The following is a 15948-nucleotide window of genomic DNA, read 5'->3' as shown; positions in this document are numbered from 1 at the left end:
CTGGGATTGGGTTCTTTTTCTGGCGTTGGGGGGCATGACGTCATGCCTGGTCCTGCCCTATTTAAACGTCCTTAAGTCTAGGCCTCTACGTCAATGAGGTAGAGGGGTCTTATGTAGCGGCTGGCAAGGTGGCTCCCATTGGCTCGTGACCATCGGCTGCGCTCGACTGAGCGCTTGAGAGTCGCTGGGCACGAGCAGACAAACGCCAGGCTAGGAACGTGGCGCCAGGCTTCATCGGCGGCTCCATCGAAATAAACCGATTAGGCAGCAAACTAATGTCTACATCTCATATTTAATATTGGCGACGAGGGCAGAAGAGAACTCCAACAGCGGTTCAAAAATGTCTACGAGACAAGGAAAGCTCGAAGAATTCCAAGGGATAGGATGGTCGGCCTGGGCGGGGCGGTTGGAATTCCTCTTCCAGGCAAAACACATAACGGACCACGGGAAGAAGAGAGCCCTGATTCTGACCCTCTGTGGCGCGGAAACCTACGACACTGTGCAAGCGCTAATGGCCCCGACGAAGTTCGACGGAGTTGCCTTTGAAAGCACCATGTTCATGCTCCAACATCATCACGATCCACGGCCTTCGGAACTGTTCAGCCGAAGCAAATTCCAACGCCGCTACCAGGCCAGTCGATCGCTACCTATGTGGCGAAATTAAAGAAATTAGCCCCCAACTGCGATTTCGGCGTGCTGACACCTTTCTCGGTGGCAACAACTAGCGCCGGAGCATCAACCGCTTCAACCAGCGCTGAAGAACGAGCGGCCGCCGCCCCTTTGACATTGAATCCAACCGTGCTGCCTCTGAATGTAATGCTGAGAGGCCGTTTGGTGTGCGGTGTGCGAGATGAGCGTCTGCAACAACTACTTTTCGCAGAGAAAACACCCACGTTGAAGGAAGCATACGACATGGCAACAAGAGTGGAAAGTGCGGTAAAACAGCAGCAGGAGCTTAAAACTACCAAGACGGAACTGCACAGGGTCTCACAACCACAGGCTACGAAACAAACCAGGGATCGAGGTCAAACACAACCGTATCTACGATGTTACCGCTGCCATGGACGGCACAGGCAAGACAGTTGCCCACTCATCAGGGTAGCTTGCCGTTTCTGCAAAAATATAGGACACATCGAAAAAGCTTGTCGATACAAGGTGAGGGCAAGCACACGTCGCTCAACCCATCAGACGGAATTTGGCGCAGAAGAGGACACCCCAGAATCACGAAGTGGAGCTTGTTTTAAATGCTACGGGTGGGGCATGCAAGAGCTGAACGCACAACGTGTAACCAGTTTCGTCCCCAAGTACCTGATGAGCCTCAAGGTCGGGGGAAAGTTACTAGAATTCGAGGTGGACTCAGGAGCAGCATTTACTGTAATCAGTGAGGCCCCCTACCGAAAGGTATGGCCGACCAGACCTCCGCACCTGCGGAAAGAGAACGTCACCGTTCGGACATGGACCGGCGAAGGCTTGAGGGTCCTTGGCTCAGCTGAAGTGCACGTGAGACATACGTCCAAGGACTACGTTCTACCACTGGTTGTAACAAGTGGAACAGAATGCAACTTGATGGGCAGAAATCGGTTTCCAGCGCTAAAGATCCAGGTCAGCGGGATACACCATCTTCCGCCAGACAAAGAAGTCCAGAAGGTTCTCAATGCACACAAAGCGGTGGTCAAGTCGGACATCACAGGGTAAAACGGCCCACCTGTGCAGATGGGAATTAAGGAGTCAGCAACGCCAAGATTCCTCAAGGCACGCGAGGTGCCTTTCGCACTGCGTGCTGCCCTGGAATGCGAACTGATGGCGCTGCAAAAGCAGGGTATCCTTTAAAAGGTCGAACATTCAACATGGGCCAGGCCCGTGGTGGTGGTTAGAATGGCGGATGGTTCGGTGAGGCTCTGCGGTACTACCGCAGCATGGGGAAAAATACAGCGAAGACGGTGGCTTAACCGCTGCCGACACCCACTGAAGCCTCGTCTAACCTCCTGGGTGGCACAGTCTTCTGGACGCTGGACCTTGCGCAGGCTTATCAACAACTACGGGTGACAGATGACACAGCCCAGGTACTGACAATCAACACCATCAAGGGGTTGTATCGAGTGAAGAGGCTTCCTTTCGGAGTGGCGGCAGCTCCTGCAATCTTCCGAAAGTCACGGAGACAACATTAACAGGCATCTCAGGAGTCAGTGCGTACGTAGACGACATTATCATCAGCGGGGAGACTGCGGAAGAACATACCTATCGACTCGATCAAGTACTGACGAGACTAGAAGATGCAGGACTAAAGCTAAAGGAAACCGAGTGCCGCTTCGGGGTGAGTGAAGTAAAATGTCTTGGCCACCTCATCAATGCGGACGGTATACATTCCACGCAGGACAAGCTTCAGGCCGTAGTACAGGCGCCCGAGCCAAGGAACAAGACAGAGCTGCGATCCTTTATAGGACTCTTAGTGTATTATGACAGATTTCTAGTGATTAGAGCAACGATTGCGAAAGAGCTTTATCACCTACTGAAACGGAAGACAAATTGGCGGTGGGAGGAAAACCACCACAAGACTTGACTGAGAGGACCTATCCATTTGCATCAGTATTCCACGGGGCGACGTATAATAATCTACATAGATCATCAACCTCTGCTAGGCATCCTAGGAGCCGACAAGCCCATTCCACAAGCGTTGTCACCGCCGATAACCAGATGGTGCGTAAAATTGACTGCTTATAAGTATGAGCTGATGTACAGGCCAGGAAACCGCCATAAAAATGCGGACGCTTTAAGCCGACTTTTCATATCCACCACGGAGGAGGAACCAGAAGTACCAGGAGACATCCTGATGTTTGAGGCCTTGACCCGCCCTCCGCTCTCCGCAGACCAAGTAGCCAGGGAGACAGCACGTGACGCCGTCCTGGTAACCATATATACCAGGCAGTACAAGAAGGCACTCTGCATTGTTATCAGTTCCCACAGCACTCGCAAAAAGAATTAAACCGGCAGAGGTGTCCACACACAGAGGATGCGTAAGCTGGAGAACACGAGTCGCGATTACTAACCACTTTAGAAGACACACGATGGCTCTAATTCGCTCGGGACATCGCGGAATCGTCGCGATGAAAGCTTCCGCTCGCAGCTACGTTTGGTGGCCCGGGATGGACGCCGATATTGAAGCATGGGTCGCTGCAGGTAGTACCTGCCAGATACAAAGGAAGTCACCTGCGAATAAACTTATCTCTGTATGGAATATGCCAACCGAGCCGTGGGACACTGTTCACCTAGACTTCGCAGGTCGTGTCGTGGGTCAATTTTCTCTGGTTGGGGTGGACGCGTTCCCGAAGTGGATGCAAGTGCGCGTGGTTCGCAACATGAGGTCTGCCGCCATCGTTAAAGAATTACTGCCCATTTTCGCAACGTTTGGTCTACCAAGGAAAACTGTGTCGGAAAATGGCGCGGCGCTAGTTTCAGAGGTGATGAAATTATTTGACCGAAACAACGGGATCATCGCAGTAACAAGTGCATCGTACCATCCCGCGACTAATGGCCAGGCGGAGCGCATTGTACAGGAGCTAAAACTGGCCCTCGGGAAAAAAGGAAAAAAGGAACTGAATTGTGTGCTGGCCAGGTTTTTATTCAAACGGCACACTAACATTCAATTTGCAACGGGAGAAACGCCAGCATGGTTGCTTTATGGCAGGGAACTTCCATCAGCTCTGGAACGATTAAAACTGTAGCTTCTGAAGAGCCAGTCAGCACGGAAAGCGAACGCACGAAAACTGAGCGTGGGACAGCCGGTCTGGACTAAGAAGTTTCCGCACGGCAAAAAGGCTGGCTTCCTGACGTAATTGAACGTCAGATGGGCCTCCGTTCATGGATGGTGAACCTAGATGAAGGTTCGGTACGCCGGCATACCAACCACATACGTAAGCGATGGACAACAGCCATCACTCAACACGAAGCGCAGACTCCGTCTCCTGTGCGGGACCTCGAGATTCACCAGAGCCCAACCTCACCACGGGAACCATCTCTCGGTAAAGATACTCCAGCTTGACTACACGCATCATCCCAGTGATAAAGTAGCAGGCCGGCGGTCGCGAACCAGCGTCAGCTTCTTCGACGGCAGACGCTGGCATGTTCACTGGTACCCGGAGGGGCACTCGAGCGCGACGACAAACGCGACGCTACGGGAGCCACAACTAGTTGGAGGGGGTGTTATGTGGCAAGCTGGCGCCCATCGACTTGTGACCATTGGCTGCGCTCGCACCGAGCGTTTGAGAGCCGCGTGGCACGACAAACAAACGCCAGGCTAGGAACGTAGCGCCAGGCTCCATCGGAGGCTCCATCGGAATAAACCGATTAGGCAACCTTCCAATGTCTACATCTCATATTTAACAAGGGGCTTAGAGCGATAAACTGGTCTTCCGGTCACTAAGCAAAAGTGACCCCCCTTTGGCTGTCGCCATGCCGTACAATACTGACCACTACACACGTTACAGTACCAAATACTAAGGCTTTTACGCAAAAGTGAGCCAATATTTGTATTGCGATCTCTGTAAAATACATGAACTATTTTTGTTTAATAATGTTAGCCCCAGAGATCAAAGTCTAGCTCCGATAAAAAGAAAAAATACAAGCCGGCTGACAGCATATAGCGGAGCCATTGCGATGCTGGCCGGGTTTTTGTCGTAAAAGCACATTTTGGACCTAAAACAAACTTAAAATAACTAATGATAATGTAGGGAGAGCGCAGGCGAGCTGGTTGATGTTAACCATTTTGTTCTTAGCCCAAGACTGAGGCAGGAAAAGAGGGAAGGTTCTAAGTAGAAGAATAATGAACAGTCGAGGACACGTCTCCATCTCGACTGTTCATTTTTCTTCTGCCTTTGAAACTTTCCTCTTTTCCTTCCTCAGTCTCGGGCTAAGAACCAAATGGTTAACATAACTAATCTCGTCGGTATTTTTATTAAGGATCACTAAGCAATTTTTAGTGCATGGTATTTCGTTAATATCTAGACGTAAAAATGTAAGTGCACGTTTGAAGTGGTAAAAAATGTGCAAGATGGTGGCGGCCAATTATGGGGATCACTTACAGCTGCCACTTTATCGCTCTAAAGCCCTTTACCTCGATGCTTCATGTCTACAACATTGTTGCGGCGTTCAGGGGTCCAGGTACGTTCTCCGGTATGTTTTCCTCTGAACTGGCACGCCGTGCGCCTCCAGTTGTCATAGCGAAGTTAGCCACGTTGCATTTGCATTTTAATGAATTTTTATACAGTCTGCATAATTATAGATACAAAAAAACGTTGATCCTTTTTTTTTAATTTCAACTTGTTGGGGTAGGAAAGAAAAGCAAACACTGTGTTGCTAGTGCTGTGAACGTACCTTTCGCGGTAATTTTCTCTTCGAAATTAATACATTAATAGTAATATAATGGTAACACAAGACATATGCGCCGGTTTTACTTCTTTTAATTTTATTTTGAATACTTGAGTACTTAATTTATATTTTGGGCATTAATAGTGCGTTTTAATGCGAAGTACTGCCATTCGCCCTACGTTCGATGCCAATGGTCAGCTACTATCTGCGTCGCGCGACCCCTGATTTCTTTAAGAATCTTGCATGCAAAAAAAGAAACGCATTTCTGGAGAGTTGCACAGGCTGGCGGCATCAAGCTGAAGACGCGGTTTCTGCTCGTCTGTAGTCATTCGCCGAAGAAGTTTTAAAAACATTTCTGTGAAGTGTGAGAACGGCCTTTGAGAACACGTGGAGACTTTTACGGAAGCACTGTGCCGCAAGAAAAAGGCACAAGTCGTCGACAGCAAGTCTCACCGGTCTCGCGGCGTGATCAAAGCTTCCTTGGCACGCCGAAGTGCTGCGTCTCTGTGCCTTCGCACGCTTGGACACCGATCAAGAATCGACGCAACGGCAAAGTTTGAAGGTCTGTCGCGCGTAGATGTCTTTGCAGCATATATCGGCTACGGAGTTCTGGACCGTCCAGCTGTTCCTGCGAAAATTCTTATCAATAAAGGGCCGGGAAAGAGTTCGTGGTTGCTATTATTCACTATTAACCATGGCTATGCTCCAAATTCACTTGAATAAATCACATGGAAGCACAAATAGAGCAACGCTGCGGAGCAAGGTACGTTTTTGAACACAAAAGTAAGAAACGGCGAGATAGAAATGTTCTTGAAACGTGGCCCATATGCTCGTGTGCACCCTGTCGCTGTTACCGCCACCGTAACCACCTCCCCTATTCCGACGCCACTGGATCAAGCTCCTTTCTGAACCGCCCTTGCCGCAAGTTACTAATACTTTCGTCATAGTAAAGTAAGTAAGTAAAAAAGCTTTGATCACGCCGCGAGACCGTTGAAACACTCTTTCGGTGAGTTGTGCCTCTTTCTTGTGGCGCTGCACTTTCGTAAACAGTTCGAATTGCATCAATTGGCACTTTTGCACACTTAAGAAATCCGGAGACCCTCCGGATTTTTTAACAGTGTGGACAGACTTCTTCGCGAAGAATCAAGTGTTTTAATACATTTTCGGATAGGCCCACCTGGAAAATGACGCAGTGTCGCTTCTGTTGACAAAACTGGTAACTGCATTTATTTACACATTCGGACATGCGCCGGTAAAAAGCTTTCACGAGTAAAAAAAAATCAATGAAATGATGCGATGGTATGCAGTTCGTTGTAAGATAATGTTGAGCAAAAGAAAACTGGCTTTGCAATCCGTTAGCCGCCAGAGAGGACTGGCTATCTCCCCAACCCCGGCCCAGAGGTGGGGGACGCTCTGCCAAGTGAATGGGTACTGTTAGAAACCGTCTATTTTGTTCCCGTCGTGAGTAACTGAGGGGCCGCGCGGCTGCATTAATGTCGGGCAACACTGCCCGCATACTAAGGAATTGTGAGGAGTCAAGAGGGTTTTGAAAGAGTCTGCTTGATACTTACGTAAATCACGTTTGAATGAATATTTTTAAAGTCCCGGAATACTTCGAAACTAAAAAATGCAGGAAACGTTGATTGGTGGAGTAGTTGAGTGTAGTTTTCGTAAGGTGATTCTCCTTTATTCAGTAGTGGCCACTTGGTAAAGCCCTTTTGCTTAAGTAGCTGCAGCAGGTCATTAAATTTTGCTGTTTCGTTGAGAGCTGTTTGACATACAAAATAATCAAATGTGATGAGGTACATGCAAAATGTTGACAAAGCTTCGTTTAAATGCAAGATCATTTCTACGGTCTCAAAACCGCGAGATCGTGTACGGCCGTTCACCGTCGCGTCTAGATATATCAATGTTTAGCCGGAAAACCTAGAATCATGTGTAATTATACACCAATTCAAGTTACATGCTTACTGTAGCTGGGAGCGTTTTCCCGATAAATATTGCGGGGAAGCCAAAATTGGTTCTCTCGCACTGTGCTAGGATAGCACAATGCTATCCTAGCACCGTGCTAGGATAGCACGGCAGCGCCGAGATTTACGAATGCGGGAAAAGGAGCAAATGATCTCAGCTTATATCGCATTACTGTTCGTTTGGCACCACCCAGAGAGAATGCCCATATTCGTAAACCCCAGACTGCAACAAATTAAAACATTTGGTCCGTGAGTAGGAGAACTATGCTGATTAATTTCTCTAGAACTTCGTGGGGATGGCACGAGAAATGAGAGGGGTTGAGGTGATGTAAGAAAGGCCGTGCTTTCTCCACTCATTCCATATGTGATTTTGTGGCAGCTGGATATACGTCCTGGGACTTGTGCAGCATGACGATGGTTGGTGCGCAAGACGCAACGTTGGCAAGATGTGAATGCCCGTGGCTCGGCGACCCGTTGAAGCAATCTTACAGCACCCCGCGCCGTCATCTCTGATTCGCATTTTCGGAATGGCGTGCGAAGTAAGTCGACGGACAAAACCTGGGTGTGCGATTGGGCCATTTGAAACACACGTTACATATTTTTTTCGGGAAAAGCACACAGGGATAAAGGCAGCCGTTGGCGCCTCCGTGGCGGACGCGATGGCATGTTCGCCGAAGCATTGGTATACTATGGTGCGAGGAATGCGTCGTCACGCATGAGAGCTCGCATGATCTTTTATTTTCATACTTTCGCGTTCAAAATAACTTCAAATTTATTATGACGCTCGTGATATCACTTATGTGACCTAGTTTTCGTGACATTCTTCGGCCAAGTTTTCGTGGCATCGTCTTCTAAATTTTACACCCCCTTCAAAATTTGTATTACATGCGGGTCGTCACTTCAGTAACCAAGTTTTTGTGACATCGACTTCCTTACTTTGCACCCCCTTCCAAGCGCGTAAAAAAACGCAGTTCTGCGAGAAAAAAAGAAACAAACAACACACTTATTATTTGGGGCTTGTTTACCAACTTGTATGCGTATTTTTACTTTCAGGGAGAAGGCGTAGCTATATTTTGTGAAAATATAAATTTGCTTAATTAGGATATATTTTTCTTGACCAAATCGGTTGAGGAGCTGTTTACCGTATAGCTTCAGCTCCAGTTTTACACTAAAGACTATATACGTTATTTACAAATATTTAAAAAATTGATATGGAAGAATGTGCCCTCGAGCTTTAAATTAAAAGAAGTTAAAATTAACAGAAGTATGGTGGATACACGAGAGGTAGCCATATCAGCTTCGACTAAATTGTTTGAGTTGACGCCTGTCTTTTTATGACGACCATCAGTGCCTTTAGGATGAACAACCTCGCTGGATATGGTTAATAATAAAGAAATATGTTTGGATTCTTTCAACGGCAAAATGTGTGTTACCACTTGGTTTACCAGCTTCAGCACGTTTAGAGTTTGCGCTTACTTTTCTGTCGCTTCTTAGTAAAGTAAAAAAAGTAAAAAAAACGGGCATCTGTTTTATTAAAAGCAGATTAATTTGATTTCAGTAAGAGTAGCTAAAAATAGTGATTTTATCACTAAAAGTTTTTTAAACACGGCATACTGATTGATTAATTAGTCAGACTAATAACAATGCAGAATAAGTAATTACTGTTAATTTAAAGTACAGGTTAATTAAATATTCTTTATTGATGTCAACTTCGCCATACTAGAACATTAAACAATTTGTCTTTTTTACGCCAGCTAAACTTCTCTATATGTTTTTGTTTTTTTCAAATTCTCGCTCGCTTGCAATAGGACCATAACTTTCCTAGTTTTCGTTCTCCTTCTTACTTTTGTGTTTTGATTCGCTTTCAATACGACACTACGCAACAGAGAAACGGAGTGGAAGAAAGGGAGAAAGCTCAGTGCTCCAAGTTGCTCAGACGTGAACTGCTTTCTGCTCGTGTTCAGCCTGATATGAATCGTCCTTGCTTGATTGATTCTTTGATTTCAGTACAAAACAGTCCGCACAGAAAGCATCACATGATAGATGAATGGTAAAACATACATATTTTCAGGAGTATTTCTGCAGGGAAAGCTTGATTTAAATTTTCATCGTACAACTGGTCTGATTCAAATCACGATTTAACCCATTCTGATCTTAATTATCCAAACTGCTGGTCAGTCCAAAACTCATATTAAAACCCTGAACACCATACAAAACAGAAAATAGCCTAGCGTTATATATGCATTTCAAAAACAAAACATATAAAATCACGAATATAAGATTCCTCCTTATGTCCACGAGAACCTGAATTCGTTGCTTCATGGGCGAGGACAAAATGTAAACGGCCATTTGTGCATATTTTGAAAGGGCAGGTTTTAGGTCAATCCATCGGTGGGGACAATTCACTCGTTAGGAATTGACCCACGAAGTATGCGTATGTTACTAACGAATCATTTAAATTTGCGGCAGTTAAAGCATTTCGCTGAATTCAGTGCCAGCGCAAAATATAATGTCGCAGTTTTTGATGTGTGGAATCCTTATTTCTGAAAGTGTTAAGATATTGTACGATGAGTTTGGTAATCATAATTCATAAACAAATTTATGCAACCATCTGTGAAAGACAGCAGCAAAACGCGCAAAGTATATATTAAGGGCTTTAGGGTTGCTTGAAACGCCCTTGGGTTTTAATTGCTGCTGAGGTCACTCATAACGCAGACCTCTATGGACTAAGGCGCACTGACGCGAACTCGGGTGGGAAAGCAGACTCTTGCAGATCTGTAAATTCTCACCATCACTATGTTGCGAAGTGGAAACAGCGTAAAAAACACAGACTCTTGAGTCGCCGTGCAAAATAAAGCGCTAAACGATTTCGGAATAAGAAAGAATGCGGTTTATTTTCATCATATGTGTATAACCACCTCTTAGACTTTCCGGCGTGTATTTAAAAGACAAAAATTGTTGATGATTTTTGGTGTGTATTATTTTCAGCTATGTATCTATATTGACAAAATATTCCCAAAGGACACAAAAAAGCGGTTATTCGCGGGGAAGAACTAATGAAATATCAAGAGCTAATTCTTGATGGGAAGCTTCTTGACAAAAACAGTGTTAGCTAATACAAACGATGTCTGGAAATTGATGTCTCTTAGTTTCTATAGATTTTGTGTTTTCGACACAAACGGTTGTTGAGAGATGCTTTTCGGTTTTTACGGGGAATGTATTCTTGACACCGACAGATATTAATTGGTGCTTTTGATAATAAAACTGGAAAGTCTATGGCCTATTTATAGTTTGGCATCCCTGTTAAGGGGTTTACTTTCTTCAAATAGGGGGGGGGGGGGTGTTTTATCTTAGTTTACCTTTCCACCGATTTGGTATTGTTCAGTAACAGTTTCTGGTGTCGTACCAAAACAAAATGCGGTAGATTGAGGCTAACGTTGAAACTTTCAGGCATTGGTTTGGATTCCCAACGTCTAGGGGAAAGGTAAGCCTTTCTCTCAAAAGCGCACGCGTGTGCACCCCGCAGGCGCTTTGGATCATTTCGTGAATCTTGCTACTTCGCCGCCAATGAGGACTCGGCATCGAAAAAAAAAGGGGAATGTGATACTCTGGCTCCGCCATTTAGTTATTTTACCATAAACAAGAAACTTACGTACTCTCACAAAGGCAGACTTTGTAGGCCAGAATAGCCTTATTAGTAGCATTCTGCGGCTCTTCTTCCTTAAGTGTAGCTTTCAATAGAATATCTAGATATAAGAAAAAATATCCCTGCTTAGTTCAATGTCAAATCTGTATGTTGTAAAAAAGAATGTAACTTCATTAAAATAAGCTATAACCACACTAAATTATGTAGTAGTCTTATCACGTTTTCAATTTTTTTTCCCGGGCCACAATCACGGTCGATGGCATATATTTGCCAACAGGTTCACCAGATGACGTAGCCAGCATATTGGAAGACGCACGGATAAGTCTTTTTTTTTTATTTTTTACGTTAGACTTTTATGTGTTGTATGCCCTCAAGGTAAATACACATTTTTTCGATCTTGTTCTGCAGTTAACAGCCATTAGACTTTAATTATTAAGGTGTTATAACAAGGAATAACGGTTGCGGGTGCTTGTAAAATAATGGGAAAAAGGATCCCCCTCGGAGCCAGCAACTGGCAAAGGACTTATTGTTAGCGCTAAGCGTCTATGGTCGTTGACCGCTCAAGAAAAACAAAGCGTGGCTTATGCGGTTCACACTTCCTGTATTGGGATTATTTCGCAGCGTTTTTATCGGGTGATGCCACACACTCATTGGCTGTTGAGTCCTGACCAATAACGAGAGTTCCGACCAAGTTAGGTGGAAAGCAAGTCGCCTGCTTCTTGCACAGGATTGCGGTGACATCAGAACGAAGGCGAGCACCGATTGGTTTTGATTGGATTCAAAGGATATAGTGGGTAGACCTGAATGCTAGATGCTTTGAGGTCTACCGACTATTTGTTTTCAATCAGCCAATAAAAGCTCGGCGTTCTCACATCATCGTAGCCCCTGTGCACGAAGACGACAACTTTTCACTCCGCATTGATTTATCATAAACAAAAAAAAATTGATGGAAAAACAAGAACAAAGGGAAGCATGACGCAGAGAAGCGCTTGTCTCTCATGTCATTTCTAGTCAATGTTGTTATGGTGATTTTGAGATTAAGAAACGCAGGGTGTTACTTTTTATTCCAAGGCCTGTTCCCTCGGTATTTGTCATTCGGTGTTCTGATTGGTTACTGCCGCAACCTCATGGGTTCTGAAGCGTTAATAAATTTCGATAGACATTTTATGACTATAATAAGACTGATATTGTAGGCAAATATAAAAGCAGCAAACAAAACTAAATCGAAGGACAGATGTACAAATCAATCCCATTAGCGATTGTCGAGTTTGAGTTTTGATCGTTGACTACGACATAATTGTTCTAAACAATGGATTATGACGATCGACTTTATGGCTACACTTTTATTTTGATAGTACAAGATGAAACCTCTTCCCCTCCGCTAATAGGGGGATAAAGGACTAAAGATAGGTGTCGTTTGCGCATCGACACCCTCAGGGCAATATTTTCGTGTTTTTTCTTCAGTTTCGATTGAACTATTAGTAGAAAGTCATTGCTTCTTCGTAGTGTATTTTTTGTCGTATTTTGCGCGCTTTTTCTAAAAATATCTGAGAGTCTGCAATTTTCATGTGGCGAATTTGTGTATTTCCTGTTTACCCCTAGGGCAACATAAAATATATATGTTCGATGTGCATATATTTACTGAATTAAGTACTCTGTAATAAACTTCAGTAAGAAATACTCAAACTGGCTTTACGATGCGGAATTCTCGGAGTACGTGGTCACATTATCACGCACGATTAAGTTTGACTTATGTGCGAAATATTTTTTTTCGCTGTTCAAGGTCACCCTACTAAACAAACAAGTTATAGTAATATAAGAGAGATATGCAGTGCAGAGTAAATTTGAGACACAAGATAATACTTATATTTGAAGGGATCATAGTACATATTAAATACTTGTTTTTTTTTCGACAAGGAGAGTCGTTGGGGTTTCACAAGCGTCTCAGTCTCGCTTACTGGAATATTTTACGAGCTTCTCGCTTAGATCCTTATTAGCACATGTTGTTTGATACGCTAAAGAAAGCAGGTGGTTACTCTCCAAGTGCGCTCTCCTAATAAACGTGCACATGCTTCCGATTTTGAAGAGCCTGGATTTTGTAATTAGAGATTTGGAGGAGTGGTCAAGCTAATACCTACATAGTGGCGCAGAAGTAAATAAATAAAATAAACAAAAAACAGGAAACATCAAAGCTACACTTGCGGTTTGAAGGGCACCTTAAGTGCTGTATTCTGAATGGAAAAACTTGGCATACTCTGTGATTGGTACGTCCACCATAGTACTAAATAATATATGCGTTTAGTGACGAACGTGCTAGTGGAGTTCCAAAAAAAGAACGCATATAATATTGTTTTACATCTAAAAATAAACATAATTATAAATGGTATGAAGCCCATACTTTATTGACTTGCCGCTTAAGGGGAACTAAAGTGCATTTTGCTATTGTCTATTCATGCCACGAAGTCAACCAACGCGCCCAGTAAGCATCGAAGAAAACAGAAAAATTACACTTATTTGCCACCTTTTTTAACCCGACCAAGCATCAGGACATGCCCTTTGTTCTTATATCAATCTCGAAAGAAGAGACGTGCCGAGGTGTTTGGTCGCGTTATTAAGAAAAAGAAAAGGCAACTCATGATTGCAACTCTGATTTTCCAAGGATTCTTAAAGCGAGCGGAATGAGCTTGTGTCATGACACACAATTTCAAAATTCTCTGTGCCCTCCTAGATTCGTTGTCTGGTATTCGTTCGAGACACAAGATGTAAAGCAAGTATAATATGAAGAGCTTAGCGTCCTTAAAATTGGAACCGGCCGCAGCAAAGTTTGGGCAGAACATATCGCTTTTTCTATGCCACTAATCAAGCGGGACAGTTAATTTTTTTAAGACGATATAAATGTTTTCAGTTGAGAGCCTTATTGAAAACATACTTTTTACGTCCATCTCAACGTTATCGTTAAGGATATCAAGATTTGTGATTCTGGTCCTGTCGTCAGGTATTTTGTGTTTTTTTTTCCAATTTCCACAGGCGTATTCATAGAAGTCAGTACAAGGATCCTGGGTCTGGTCCATGCTGTCCAACAACAGTTTAGCTGCATAAAAAATTAAACGATAGGCTTGTACCACAAATATAAAATGCGCTAGTAAAAAGAACTCGAAATTCTTTTATGAGGTGCACTTCGTCTGGACCCTGATCTAATCGCAGAACAATAAGTATTATGCTACATAATAACGTCACTAACGATAGAAACACAGCACGAGGTAATCAATTAAGATGAACAAAAGATAACAAACAGAACAGAATATACTTTTTACGTATTCATTTCTTAAGGTTTCCTTGCGAACGGTGAGTGACTTCGGAGGGCGGGGTGAGGGGGCAGCAAACAAATCCCTTCATTTGAGAAAGATAAAGTAAACAATATAGAGGGGTAAGAGAAAAATATCCCTCGCCTTCCCACACCTCCACCGTCACCACCCTTCCCTTGCACCTTCTCCCGAACCGAACCCCTCTGGTTGTCACTACATCCAACCCCTCGTGCGATCGTGACGTAAACAACAAATACACTTGAGCTCAACAACCAATTTTTTTGTGATGAAAATATGAGTTTACAAAGCGAAATTAACAGTAAACAAAACAGTAGTAAAGCGAGTAGTGTAATATGGCATCTCAGATAAGAAACAAAAATAAAAACAATTATTAAAATAATTGTTTTAGAAAAGAGCAAAACGAATTGTACTCAATAGGTACGGCAGGCGGGGTTTCACCCTTCACTTGTGTAAACATTCAAACATCACGGCCTTAATTTGTTTATTTAGTCAGGGACAATGTTCAACCGACAGACACGCGGGCAGCAAGCATGATAAAGGCCTAATTATGAAACAGAGCAAAACATAATTTTGTTATTTCATAATATGTATAGATATATCGAATCGCAGAAAAAGATATTATACGATACAATAGTAAGATATAAGATATCGTATAATAAGTTATTACGAAATATATATAAAGTGGTCATGGTGGCTTAGGAGCCAAGGGGCCGAAAGCGTATATATGACGACATGAAAAACTCACGGTGAGAAACAACAAGCAGCAGAACATTAATCGACAGTTTCGCCGAGAGGCTTGGCCTTGTCAGGAGATGACTTACAAGTCATCTCCTAACGAAGCCGTTATAAAAGTAGAAGCCACCGAGGGTCAAACAAACTTGGAAGGTTTAATTCAACATGTATAAGTCATACAAAAACCGCGACGTTTCGAAGGGGGACCCTTCTTCCTCAAGCGGGACTTTTCAAGTCCCGCTTGAGGAAGAAGGGTCCCCCTTCGAAACGTCGCGGTTTTTGTATGACTTATACATGTTGAATTAAACCTTCCAAGTTTGTTTGACCCTCGGTGGCTTCTACTTTTATAAAAATACGCCTACAGCCTACTTAGCCCCAAGATGTCATATTGCCGCGCGCAGACTTGCAGAAGCTTCTCGTTTATTCTTGCTGCAAACATAACTTCTATCGTTTATGCCTGCTTTTGTTGTTCTAGAAAGTGCGTGCTCATTCTCGCCCCAAACGCACTAAGCTCGAACCTTCCCCGCCGAATCTTCGAGATAGTGACTCACCCTAGATAAGAGGCCGCCCGCGACCTTGTCGAGTGAGTCTCGCCCTAGCGCTCGATTCTGCTGACACGCCGACTTCGACGCCCGCGACGCTCTGCTTTCTTCTGTTTCCTTCTTTATTTTTGGCACAAGTTCGCCACATTAAACGTTCATTTATTTCTGTTTATTTCTTGTTTATTGGTCACCACCCGTGACATTCTGGTGGAGGTGCGGGGTAGCGCATGTTCGTGCAGCGCAGCCCGCCAAGTTCCCGCAGTACAAGTCCAAACCCAAGCTCCGGAGGACCCGACGAAGACCAGATCGAGACCCGGTCAAGTCGCCGCATCCGAGGTCTACCCCCGGAGCACGGACTTCTGCCACCC

At 44.3% G+C, this 15948-nt stretch overlaps 1 protein-coding gene across 1 annotated transcript in view; it reads right to left on the bottom strand.

The window, feature by feature from the left end:
* The window catches only part of LOC115324099 (neprilysin-1-like), a 147239-nt gene extending 132105 nt beyond the window's left edge, over nt 1-15134 (bottom strand). Inside the window, exons 1-4 of the mRNA XM_042288341.1 lie at nt 15128-15134; nt 13910-14071; nt 10991-11080; nt 6936-7132 (exon numbers count right to left, since the gene is read on the bottom strand). Of these exons, the coding sequence (XP_042144275.1) occupies nt 6936-7132; nt 10991-11080; nt 13910-14071; nt 15128-15134 (456 nt within the window). The remainder of the gene's footprint in view (nt 1-6935; nt 7133-10990; nt 11081-13909; nt 14072-15127) is intronic.
* Between the last annotated feature and the right edge of the window lie 814 nt (nt 15135-15948).

Source organism: Ixodes scapularis, unplaced genomic scaffold (genome assembly GCF_016920785.2).
Source record: "Ixodes scapularis isolate PalLabHiFi unplaced genomic scaffold, ASM1692078v2 ptg001946l_1___fragment_3__unscaffolded, whole genome shotgun sequence".
Classification (NCBI taxonomy): Eukaryota; Metazoa; Arthropoda; class Arachnida; order Ixodida; family Ixodidae; genus Ixodes; species Ixodes scapularis.
The sequence above is the reverse complement of the archived record's forward strand: the minus strand, read 5'-3'. Positions and strand labels throughout refer to the sequence as shown.